The sequence below is a fragment of the Tenrec ecaudatus genome, chromosome 2 (assembly GCF_050624435.1).
Source record: "Tenrec ecaudatus isolate mTenEca1 chromosome 2, mTenEca1.hap1, whole genome shotgun sequence".
Lineage (NCBI taxonomy): Eukaryota > Metazoa > Chordata > Mammalia > Afrosoricida > Tenrecidae > Tenrec > Tenrec ecaudatus.
In genome coordinates, this window is record NC_134531.1 from 93,603,768 (window position 1) to 93,616,419 (window position 12,652).

The 12,652-nt window shown below is 39.6% G+C and overlaps 1 protein-coding gene across 1 annotated transcript in view; it reads right to left on the minus strand.

Moving 5' to 3' along the window:
- The window catches only part of KIAA0825 (KIAA0825 ortholog), a 498,599-nt gene that overhangs the window by 265,825 nt on the left and 220,122 nt on the right, over window positions 1–12,652 (minus strand). Inside the window, exon 15 of the mRNA XM_075541286.1 lies at window positions 9,770–9,991. Within this exon, the coding sequence (XP_075397401.1) occupies window positions 9,770–9,991 (222 nt within the window). The remainder of the gene's footprint in view (window positions 1–9,769; window positions 9,992–12,652) is intronic.

Here is a 12,652-nt window from a genome sequence, read left to right on the forward strand (position 1 = left end):
CTATCTGCAGCCAGCTCCGGCACCCTCCCCGTTGTTCTCCTGATTTAGTGTTCCATGTCTACAGAGGGTCCACTAGTGACCTCCTTCTAGATCAGGGTTTCTTAACCTCACGCATGACTGCCATTTGGGGCTAATAATCAGTTGTTGGAAGTAGAGAGTTATACTGTGTTCTGGAATATTTAATGATATTCCTGGCCTCTAGTCACTAGATATTAATGGCTTGCCCCCAATTGTGGCAACCAAAAACATCTCCAGACAACGCAAAATAGTCTCCCAAGGGATAAAAAACTCACAATGACTCCAGAATCCTTCGTCCAGATCTCCAGTGGGCACTCCACGTCTCTGTTGTGTAGTTTAGTAGGTGCTGTCCAGTCAGTCCAGACACCTCTAGGCACCACAGAGGAACCCACTGCCTCTCCTGCACCACTCACAATCGCTGGGCTATTGGAGCTCAGTGCTGCAGCCACTGTGTCAATCCATCTTCTGAGGGCCTTTCTCTTGATCCCTGCACCTCGACTTTACCGGGAGCTAGCCTCTCCTGATAGCATGTCCAACGCACGTAGACAAACCTTTCCATGGCTTCTCAGGAGCATACTGGCTGTACTTCTTTGTCCTGATCACCATTTCATTTGATGTAACTAAAATTAAACTTGGCCTTCCTGATTTCCCTACCTTTTCTTCCTCTCTCCCTCCTCCTTCCCTCTCCTTGTCTCTCTTCTCCTTCCTTCCTCTTCTCCTAACCCTCAATCCTGAGCAATTACCAGCACTGATGAATCTTTCCACCTCCTTGCCTCCTACTCCCTAGAGCCATGACTATGCCCTTCCTTATGTGAGCCTGAGCACTACTGCAGTATTCTGGTGATCTCTCCCGCTGAGTCAGGCTATGCAAGCCCGCTCCTGCCCTGCCATCTACTGGAACTGTTCATACCCACCTTCTCTGCTATGATCACTGGCTTTGCCGTTTACTGTTACAAAATAAATCTTTGTAGCCTCATCCAAAAAAAAGTCCCATAATAACAACCTCAACTTCTTCTCTTGCGGTCATCAACATGCTTTACTTTTTTAGGTTTTAGGGGCCACCTCAGTGGTTCAGACTCATAGTGACCCTATGACAACAGAATCAAATGCCTCCTTGGCCTGCTCTATGCTCACAATTGTTCTTATGTCTGAGCCCACCATCAATCTATAGCCAAGGGTCTTCCTCTTTTTTAAAAAAATCATTTTATTGGTGGCTCATATAATTCTTATCACAATCCATACATACATCCATTGTGTCGAGTACATTTGTTGCCATCATCATTCTCAAAACATTTGCTTTCTACTTGAGTTCTTAATATCAGCTCCTATTTCCCCCTCCCTCCTCACTCCTTCATGAACCTTCACAATTCATAAATTATTATTTTGTCATATCTTACACGGTCTGACTTCTCCCTTCACTCACTTTTCTGTTGTCCATCCCTCAGGGAGGAGGTTATATGTAGATCCTTGTAATCAGTTCCCCCTTTCTACCCCACCCTCCCTCCATCCTCCAGGAATCACCACTCTCACCACTGGTCCTGAAGGGGTCATCTGTCCTGGATTCCCTGTGTTTCCAGTTCCTATCTGTACCAGTGCACATCCTCTGGCCTAGCCATATTTGTCAGATAGAATTGGGATCATGATAGTGGGGGAGGAAGCATTTAAGAACTAGAGGAAACTTGTATGTTTAATTGCTGCTACCCTGCACCCTGACTGGCTCCTCTCCTCTGCGTAACCCTTCAGTAAGGGGGTGCCCAGTTGCCTACAGATGGGCTTTGGGTCTCCACTGCACTCACCCTCATTCACAATGATATGATTTTTTTGTTCTTTGATGACTGATACATGATCCCTTCGACTCCTTGTAATTGCACAGGCTGGTGTGCTTCTTCTATGTGGGCTTTGTTGCTTCTGAGATAGATAGTTGCTTGTTTATCTTCAAACCTTTAAGACCCCAGATGTTATATCTTTTGATAGCCGGACACCATCAGCTTTCTTCACCACATTTGTCTTCAGTGGTCATATCGGGAAGGTGGGCACCCACTGATATGATTTTTGCTCTTTGATGTCTGATACCTGGTCCCTTCTACACCTCGTGGTCACACAGACGGCTGTGCTTCTTCCATGTGGGCTTTGATGCTTCTGAGCTAGATGGCTGCAAGCCTTTAAGACCCCAGACGCTATATTTTTTGATGGCCGGGAACCATCAACTTTTGTCACCACATTTGCTTATGCACCTGCTTTGTCTTCAGTGATGGTGTCGGGAAGGTGTGCATCACGGAATACCAATTTAATAGAATGTGTTCTTGCATTAAGTACTTGAGTCGAGGTCCAATGTCCATCTGCTGCCTTAATACTAAACCTATAAATCTATGCATGCAGATCTATTTCCCCACCATCCTATATAAATATATTTACATATGTACATGCCCGTATTTAGATCTCCATAAATACTCTTTGTCTCCTAGTTCTTCCCTCTATTTCCTTTTACTTTCTTCTTGTCCCACTATCATGCTCAGCCTTCATTTGGGTCTCAGTAATTTCTCTTAGTTATATTGCTCTTGCTGAATCCCTGCCCTTGCTGAAACCCTCCTTGCCACTAATTTTGGATCACTTGTTGCTCCCCTGCCCCTGGGTTGGTCAACATCACCTCCTTCCCCCCACATCCCCCCTCCCATGTCCCTCCGGAACCAGTGGTCCCATTGTTCCCTTATATTTTATCAAGCATGATCTCCTCATAGTTTTCTATTTACATAAGGATTTATAGCCTAGGAAGCCCATAGGGGCTGGTCTACTCTGTCCATTAGGGTTGCTATGAGTCAGAATCCATTAGATTGCAAAGAGTTTCAGTTTGGGTCTCTCCTGATAACATTTCCAACGCATGCGAGACAAAGTCTTGCTATCGTCACTTCTTAGGAGCCTTTTGGCTGTACTTCTTCCAAGATATATCTGTTTGTTTCTTTAGCAATCCATGGTACTTCCAATAGTCTTTGCCAGAACCATAATTCGACTATACAGATTTTTCTTTGGTCTTCCTTAATCAATGTCCCACTTTTGCATGAATATGAGATGAGTGAAAAGACTATGGCTTCTGCCAGTTGTACCTTGGTCCTCAAAGTAACATTCTTGCTCTTCAACACTTTGAAAGAGAACTTGTGCAGCAGATTTTCCCAATGAGATGCATTCATTGTCTAATTTCTTGAACATTGTGATCCAAGCAAGACAATAGCCTTTACTTTTAGGCTTCTGGATTGAGAAATCCCATTCTGTGCCAGGCTGTGTCATCTTCTGTATTATCATCTGTTATTGTTTATATTACAGTGCTATTCATGTCTTCAGGAGTTGTCTCTACACGTAGGCTAATAGCTCTTTAAGGGCATGGGGGAAAAAAACCCTCACAGCTCTTTGAGGGTCCCCTGAAATCAGACACACAATGATTTTAATATAATATATGCATAGTTAAATTAAAGCATTGGAACAGAATGTGGACACAAAGGAGAGAGATTTGAGTTTCTTTCTTAATAATTTTATTGGGGGCTCATACAGCTCCTATCACTATCCATACACACATCCATTGTGTCAAGCACATTTGTTGCCATCATTATTTTCAAAACATTTTCTTTCTTGAGCCCTTGGTATCAGCTCTTCATTTTTCCCCTCCCTCACTCACCCTCCCTCCCTCATGACCTCTTGATAATTTTAGCTTATTGTTATTATTTTATATCTCACACAGACCAATGACTACCTTCACCCACTTTTCTGTTGTCCGTTCTCCTGGGAGGGGATTATATGTAGATCATTGTGGAGGTTTGAGTTGTTTAATACAATATTTTTTACTGTTTTTACTCAACAGCACCCCCCAAATGTAAAATTTTCCAAGATATTGTAATATTTAGCAAAGTCCCTAGTTTCCAAGAAAGTGCATAGGTGTTAGAAAACATATGTGAAGTTTAATGGCACCTTGAAATTTATGACAATATAGGAATCCCTCTTTTTTTACTCAATACAATGTGTCTTTTTATCTTTTTTTAAATTGGGATTTAATATATATATCATATCATTCCATATTTCAATCATGTCCAGTAGAATTATACAAGTGTTACCACAATCAGTTTCCAAACAATCTTTTTTCCTATGGACTCCTTGACATCGTCTCTATTTTACCAAACCCCCAGGCTCCCCTCCCTGAACCCCCTTATTTTACTTCCTGTCCCCATAGGTTCATCAACCCTGGGTGTCATATACCAAAAAGTGGAAAGCATTTAACACAGCTGCAAGAGGGTGACTCCACTGACGTAGCACCTTTAAGAGATACACTCTAATATGAACAACAACAAAAAGAACAAAACCATATAAACCAAAAATACAAAAAATTTTGGAAACCAGATCAGGTCTAGCCTACATCATAGGGGGGATTCTACTGACAAAGTTATAATTGTTCAGATCAGATTCATGCCTTTGATCTTCTATACTTATCTCTCCCAAGCACTTTGTTCAGTGAGCACTTTCCTCCCGTCCCTCAATTTTAGACAGGGGGGTTCTCCAGAGGCTTACTTCCTAGGTAGCTCCACCAATTAATCTTGGGCCCACAGTCAGCCATCGCCTCCTGCACTCTGGACTCTCACAACTAGGTTCTTTCCACTTCAAACAGATCTGTTTGGCCTTTTGGCAGTCCACAGTACTTCCAATATTCTTCGCCAACACCATAGTTCCAATACATTGATTTTTCTTTGATTTTCCTTATTTAATGGCCAACTTTCACATGCTTGTGAGGCAATTGAAACTTCCATGGCATGCATCAGGCACCTTAGTCCTGAAATTAGCTTGCTTGCTTTTCAACACTTTAAAAAAATAATAATTTTATTGGGGCCTCAGATAGCTCATCACAATCCATACATGCATCCATTGTGTCAAGCACATTTGCACATTTATTGCTATCATCATTTTAAAAACATTTTCTCTCTACTTGAACCCTTGGTATCAGCTCCTCATTTTTTCCCTCCCTTCCTCATGAACCCTTGATAATTTATAAATTATTATTTTTTCATGTCTTACATTGACCAATGTCTCCCTTCACCCACTTTTCTGTTGTCCATCCCCCTGCGAGGGGGTTATATGTAGATCATTGTGATCACTTTCCCCTCCCCCTACCTTTCCCTTACTTGCCCTCTTGGTATCACTACTCTCATTATTGGTCCTGAGGAGTTTATCTGTCCTAGATTCCGTTTCCAGCTCTTATCTGTACCCATGTACATGCTGTGGTGTAGCCGGATTTGTAAGGTAGAATTTAAGACGTCTTGTGCAGCAGATTTACCAAATGCAATTCCTCTTTGGACATTCTGACTGCCGCTTCCATGAGCATTGATTGTGACAACGTCCATCTTTTCTCCATTCATTCTGATGTTACCAACTAGTCCATTGGTGAGGATTTTTGTATTCTTTACATTACACTGTAGTCTAAACTGTAGGCTGCAATCCTTCATCTTCATCAGCAAATGCTTCAAGTCCTCCTCACTTTCAGCAACAAGGTCTAAGTCATAGCAACCCTTTCTAGGGTTTCTGAGGCTGCAAATCCCTATGGGAACAGATATCCTCAAAGATGTAATCCATGTACTAAACCAAAATACCCAAACCTGTTGCCTTTGAGTTCATTCCAACTTATTGCAGCCTGTAGGATAGAGTAGAGCTACCCTATAAGATTTCCAATGCTGTGATCTTCCTCCAAGGTTTTTCTGCTGCAGAGTGGCTGGTGAGTTGAGACTGGCCCATCATTTGGTTAGCAGTCAAGAGTTCAACAACTGCAAGGGTTCTTTCATACATCTACTATTGTACTAATACATTTTTTGCATTATTAAATATCTTAAAAGGAACTTTAGAAAGAAGAAGATTTACATTCAAATAGTGATTACAATTGTTCATTTATTTTATTTATTAGTGGTAAAAATACCAGTTACAGCTTAGTGAGAATAATGTGATTCAATATGCTATATTACCTTATTATGTTTTAAAAATGCACTTAACATTTCATGATGTAGTGATTCAAAGATAAGATTCTAAGTTAACTATGTCTTAATTTTTCGTTTTCAGGCCTGGCCTTGGCGGAATACCAATTAATGAGGTTGAGTAGAACGCACATGGAGCAAGTATTTAATTAGCTCGGTTAACTAAATCTGGAACCTGTTTTAGTCACAACCACCAAAAGTACAAAGGTGAGTATTTGGCCATTAAACATCCCTCTTCTTAAATTGCTCAATTGGTTCTTGTAAGTAAATTGGGGGAAAAAACCCTGCATTAAAAAATAGTTTTTAAAATGCTCAAGAATCATCAAACATTCATTCAAAGTATGTTAAAAATTCTATTTCTCAGTCTAGTGTGTAGGGATTATTTTTTATAGGTGGCAATGGATTTTACAAAAAAAAATCTGACTTTTAGCAAAGAAATTGCCTCAAAGACTCTAGCATTTTGTAGATTTCTGCCATTAATTCTATCTGGATTATTTGCATGTGAACAATGCTGCCAATACATTTCCTTTACGGGGTTACCTCTGTTACCTCTCACCATAAGCCACTGTTTCATTTCAATCAATTACTTCAACAGTTTGCTCATTAGCATTCTTTTTATTAAAAGAGTAATTTACTCTTGATAAAATATCTTCTTTGGTATATCTTTCATTTAATTGCTTCCCCCAAAAGAAAACAAAACAGAACATAATTTTTGTATTTGCCATTTGTAGCACAATAAAGCAAACACCAAAGCAGAGCTACGCTCGAAACAACTTTCACACAGATGTATGGTGAAGCTCCTCTGCTGCATAATTTATTTTAGAATTATTCCTCGACTCATCAGTGTTTTCTAAATAACCGTATTGACAAAGAAAATAGAGAACATATTTTAGTTTATCCTCAAAATGTTTTCCATTTATTATTCCTGGCATTTTCACTGTGGCAGGAAAGATAAATGTTCCTGTACAATGGCAGCCATTTGTTTGTCGAGAGGGAGGATTACTGAAAAAATAAGCCTCTAAATATTCATCACTGTTCAGACAACATTTTAAGAGTACTCAATTCAATATAACTTCACTTAAAACATTGCTGAAAAATTACAGAGGCTTTCCTTCATATTTTCCATATTTAATTTGGAAATTTTCTTGTCAAGTTAACTTAAAATAACATTTAGCTAATATCTAAAAAAGTAGTTCTAAACCATCAGCCTCTGTGGAAGAAAGATGAGGTTTTTACTCCCATGAAGAGTTCCAGTCTAAGAAACCCCAGAGGCAGCTCTCCTCTGCCCTTTAGTCATGATGAGCCAGAATTGACTTGAGGGCAATGACTATATATATATATATATAACTATACTCACACACATATATACACATATACATATACACACACCCTATATATGTATATACATATATACACAATTCTCACCTAGGGAATGCTTTACTTTTAACAATTACATATTTCGAATGGTCTCCCATCTGTTTTTTTTCTTTTGGGTCAAATATCATTGTTTTGTTTAAAGAGAGGAAGTGTGTGTCTCTTCATTTCATCATTATTTGCTCTTCCCAGCATGCCCAGTAGGAGGTTTACCCTATAATCGACTTAGAGGAGCCCTGGTGGTGCTGTGGGTTACCAATTAGGGTGATAACCAAACAGTCAGCAGTTCAAAACCACCAGCTGCTCTATTGGGGAAGAGGAAACTGCCTACTCCCCTAAAATGCTGCAGTCTTGGAAACCCACAGGGGCACTTAAACTCTCCCCTCCAGGGTCCCGATGAGTCAGAACGGACTTGATGGCAGTGAGTTCAGGGTTTGCTTGGAAAGTGATGTAAAGGAGTATAGGGAAGTCAAGGACAACGCAAATTCACTACCAGGTGAAAAGTAATGGGAGGGGCTTACCCCTGCTCCCCAGTCCCCAGCTTTGTGGGTCTTTTGCTCTTCGCTTGTCCTTTTTCATGGCCCTAACCCAAGACTGGCTCACTCACAGGACAAGGGAGGCTTACACTGTCAAACTCCACATGAAGATTTGACCTACTTTAATTTCCTTCTTTCCACTTACACACAAAAGAATTATTTTGGACACCCCGTGATGTGTTCCCGGGCATCTAAAAGAGGTATACTTCTAGCACCAAGAGAAGATTTATAGTATAACCCTGCCTCGTATGTAGCACATACCCATGCTGTAAATACCTATTGAATGAATTGCAAAATGACCACTGACTTAATGTTCAGCATGTACTTATTAAGTCTTATAGATTACAGTGAAGAAAAATATTTATTTGAGAAGTACTAGTCTAAAAGTCCCTGAAGCGTTGTCCAGGGCTTAAATGGTGAACCATGGCCTCCACCTATCGTCTTTCACACTTGAAACATACAAAAGCTGCTCTCAATTCACTTTCTTCGGTCACATTCTTTGAGATACTCAAGTGGTTTGTCAACCCGGCAGTGACTATTGGTTATACTTCGCTCCTAAGTTATAGTTGATCGTAATACTATTCAATGAGGAAAACTCCGATCACTGGTGTCTAAACTGTAAGCAATACTTGGAACTAAAGGTTCTTTGAAATTTTGTTGAATTACAAAATGCTTGCAGGATGGAAAAGGCCTCACAAATAGGTGGACTTGAAGGCGATGAGTAAAGCCGGCTTTTCAGATCGCATGCTAACTATAGATCACGCCTTCGGAGTCATTCAAAATGTGTAAAATATACAAAGCCCAGGATAAAGGAGAAACAGCAAAGAACCCTAGACAAGGAGGAACTTAGTTAATGAAAAGCCAACATTTTCCAATTTCAATTAAACGACTTTTCTAGATTCAAAGGCAGTTTAATAGCGGTTGGACAGAATTAAAGCATTACTGTGAAAGGTCACAGGTAGATAATTGATTTGAGTTTGTAATATAAGGTCGCTGGATAAGAGCCACATTATTTAGGATCTCCATGGAGAAGGATGAAAGGAAGGCTAGGCTCTTCAATTGACTTTAGCAGTTCAGTTGGAGTATTTTAGTGTCAAAAAACTTCCTTAGATTTAGTGGGGGAAAAAATCCCTTTTCAAAAATGGGAAAATTTTTATCTTAAAATTTTTATAGCATATTCATGGATATAAATGCATAAGATACGTTCAAAGGAGTCTTGGGAAAGTAGAATATCTAGGTAGGAAGAACCCATGTAAGAAGAGAGATGTTAATAAAATGAATGAATAATGTGTGTAACTGAGGGTTTTTAAATATACTTGGTAGATGTACTGCCCGAAATAGGAACAATGCACTGAATTCAGAACCACAGGTGTTGATGGGGGGAACTGTCAGGAAAATAGATGTAGTTGCTAAATGGAGTACTATTTTTGACCTAAAAGCAGCACAGGTAGGTGTGTTAACAAGAGGGAAAAGAAGTACTAATTGGTGGTTGCAGGGGAAAAACTTAAAGGATAGAATAATTAAACTGAATATCAGCGCAATCTTCTCGAGAGTACGAATTTTAGATTACCCAATAGATTTATAGAAAATTTGTCAAAATCACGTGACTGATCTGTTGAATATTAATGTGAGCACAGACTATCAAAGAAACTTCTGAGCCGGTGGCCACATAAGATGATGACCGTCTGATCATCTTCATTTCTGTACAGATGTTAAGACTCAGAGTAAAGATGATGATAAGTCCAACATACTTGGTGAAAGATATAATATAGCTTATCTAAATAAATGACTTATTGGGGCGGGGGGTGGGGCTCTTAAGGGAAAACCATGCAGGGTACTTACCTTTGCTTGGTTCTTTCCTTTTGGCTTCTGGAATGTAATTCCATTCCTTTGGAATGCTCTTAAGCAAACATTCAGGAACCTGGTGCTTGTTTAAATTGGTCTCATAGTTTCTCCCAGTGTCCATCAGAGAAATGATCTGCTGGACAATGTCCTTGATGGCATCAGTCAGTGACAATCTCAAGCAGCGCATGACCTCTAGCTCAGACTCCATGCATGGTGGGCCTTTAAAATCAAAAGGTAGATCATGGTTAGTGGAATCTGGCGATCAGTTGTACTCTGTTCCATTGGGAATTCAGTTTCGCAATTGTCGAGAGCATTCGAACGTCATTATCTCAACACAGAACTGCTTTTTAACCTAGCAAGTATGTGGTTAATTAATAGCTCAAATATTTTGGGGGAAAAAGTTTCTTCTTGATAATAAAAAGAATATGATGGCATTTTTTGGTAGTGCCAGACTCGGCTGGCAGGAATAAAAACTGCATGGCTGTGTTAAGGCTGTGTGGTAACAGTATCAAAAGCATTCAAATTTTACTTATTTATTGACCCATTTATTCTCTCTCTAGGATTTTATGCTAAGGAAGTAATTATAATTATGTATGCAAAGAATATGAAGAAAATGGAAAGTATATAAATGCACATAATAGGCCATTTGTTTAATTAGATATGATATCTGGGCACAATCTACTAAAACCATATATTGTTTAGCTACAAAAACAGGGATTATAAAAGAGTATGACATCATACTAAAATTTTCTGTTAAAAATATCTATGCCCACGCATTTAGTAAATAACGAAATGAGAGTTTGTAATTAAATGGTGATTATTAATTTAATTTCTCTTCCTTATGTTGTACTTTCTTTTTTCTCTTTCCTTTGTTCTTTCCTCATTCCTTCCTGTCTTCCTCCCCACAATGAATATGTATTATTTATGTAATAAAGGGAGTAAAAAGGGTTTTGTTTGTTTGCTTTCAAAAGTGATTGGAAAGCCCTGGGGCCTTTCCTCCACCCACCACAGAAAAAAACAAAACAAAACAAAAACACCTGTGTGCTTGTATTTCTTTCTCCAGTTTCCAGGTGTTGTTTCTTAGATGACTGTTCCACTGTGGCATATTGAGAGTGTCAATTTTAAACAGTATCATCAGTTCGGCAAGGTGCTCTGTTTGGGAACAGTGGAGGATGGAGCTGTCTGTCTCTTTAATGATGTTTCTAGACTTGAATTATTTTTAAAGTAGTTTCACCCAATAGATTTATAGAAAATTTGTCAAAATCACGTGACTGATCTGTTGAATATTAACGTGAGCACAGAATATCAAAGAAACTTCTGAGCCGGTGGCCAGAGATATCGTACAGTTCAACGGTTCAATCATATTAAGAACAGTTGTGTGATCATAACCACAATAAACTTTAGAACATTTTTTCTTCCTTGCACTCATTGTTGCTAGCTCCCCCTTTCCCCACACCCCTAACACCCCCTGCCATTCCCCGAAGAAATGATTAATCCAGACACTGTTTCTATAGATTTATTTATTCTGGTTCTCCTATAGAGGAAAAAAATAATAAAACAAAGAACCCAACAACAAAGGAAAACAGCAAAAACCTCATCAGAAAGCAGAAAATATTAAAAATTAAAAATTGGAACAACCAAAACAGGAATAATCCACTTTCCAATGCACTCTGTCTGATAGTAAGGCCACTCACATCCTGAGACTGTGGTCTTGAGAGAAGAACTGCCAGAGTGCTCCTTAGAGGCCAGGATGGCAAGTCTTACACGCTTTGGACATGTTAGAAGAGAGGATTCCCTGGAGAAGGCCATCATGCTTGGTGGGGGGGGGGGGGGGGCGCGGGGAAGCGACAAAGAGGAAGGCCCTTTCCCGAGATGGACTGACACTATGGCTCCAACAGTGGGCTCCGGCACAGGACCTTGCAGTGTTTCTTTCTGCTGAGCACAGGGTCACTGCAGGTCAGAGCTGATTCGATAGCACCTATAACAACAGCAGATGATGGCCACGGGGATCCGTCACAGGCTTCATCCCGACGGGAACCCTGCAAATGCATTTGGGGCCTCCATTATAATCCAGGGCCTGCTGCAAATCGGGGTTCAGAATTTAAAATCTCATACTGTTCCCGCCTCGGGATTTGGATTGTATTATTTACAATCCTTAGATGGCACAGGCCGGTGTGCTTCTTCTCTGTGAACTTACTGTCCCATCATTTAGATGACTGCTTGTTTTAAGACAAGGCTTTAAGACATCAGATGCTATTCTTTCTCATAGCCAGTACCATTGGATTTCTTTTTTGCTCCAGCACCCATATCTTCAATGATCTCTTCAAGAGGGCAAGTATTGAGTAGGGTCATATCATAAGAACTTACGGTTGGTTAGGCCTAGGAATAAGTGCAAGCTCAAAATCCATTCATATAGCTCTGGTTTATATGTGTCCCTGATTAACTTTAGAGACATCATTATCATTTTATTTGGAGAACATTATAAATCATCCCTATAGGCATAGGACATTAGGTAATTCTATTGATATTATCATTAATGTAGTCTATTGCACAGAATTTAACACACTTGAAAAAATGAAATTATACATGTGTAAGATAGCTTTTTAGACTACAATACATGTAATGTTTACTTGTACAGATTAAAAACTTAAGTGACTGGACACTATTTACACAAACAATGATGGTTGAAGATAGGGCAAAACTTTAGACAACACTCATTCACAAAGGCAGACTAGACTAACCTCGGACAAGACTTGAATTCTTGAAGGATATAAAGAAGCTTTCTTCCTGTGTTCCTCATTAGAATTCATTTAGTTGAACTCTTTGAAGCTATGGATTAATATATCAGATACTTTGAAATTCTAGTGTGGAGTAAATATA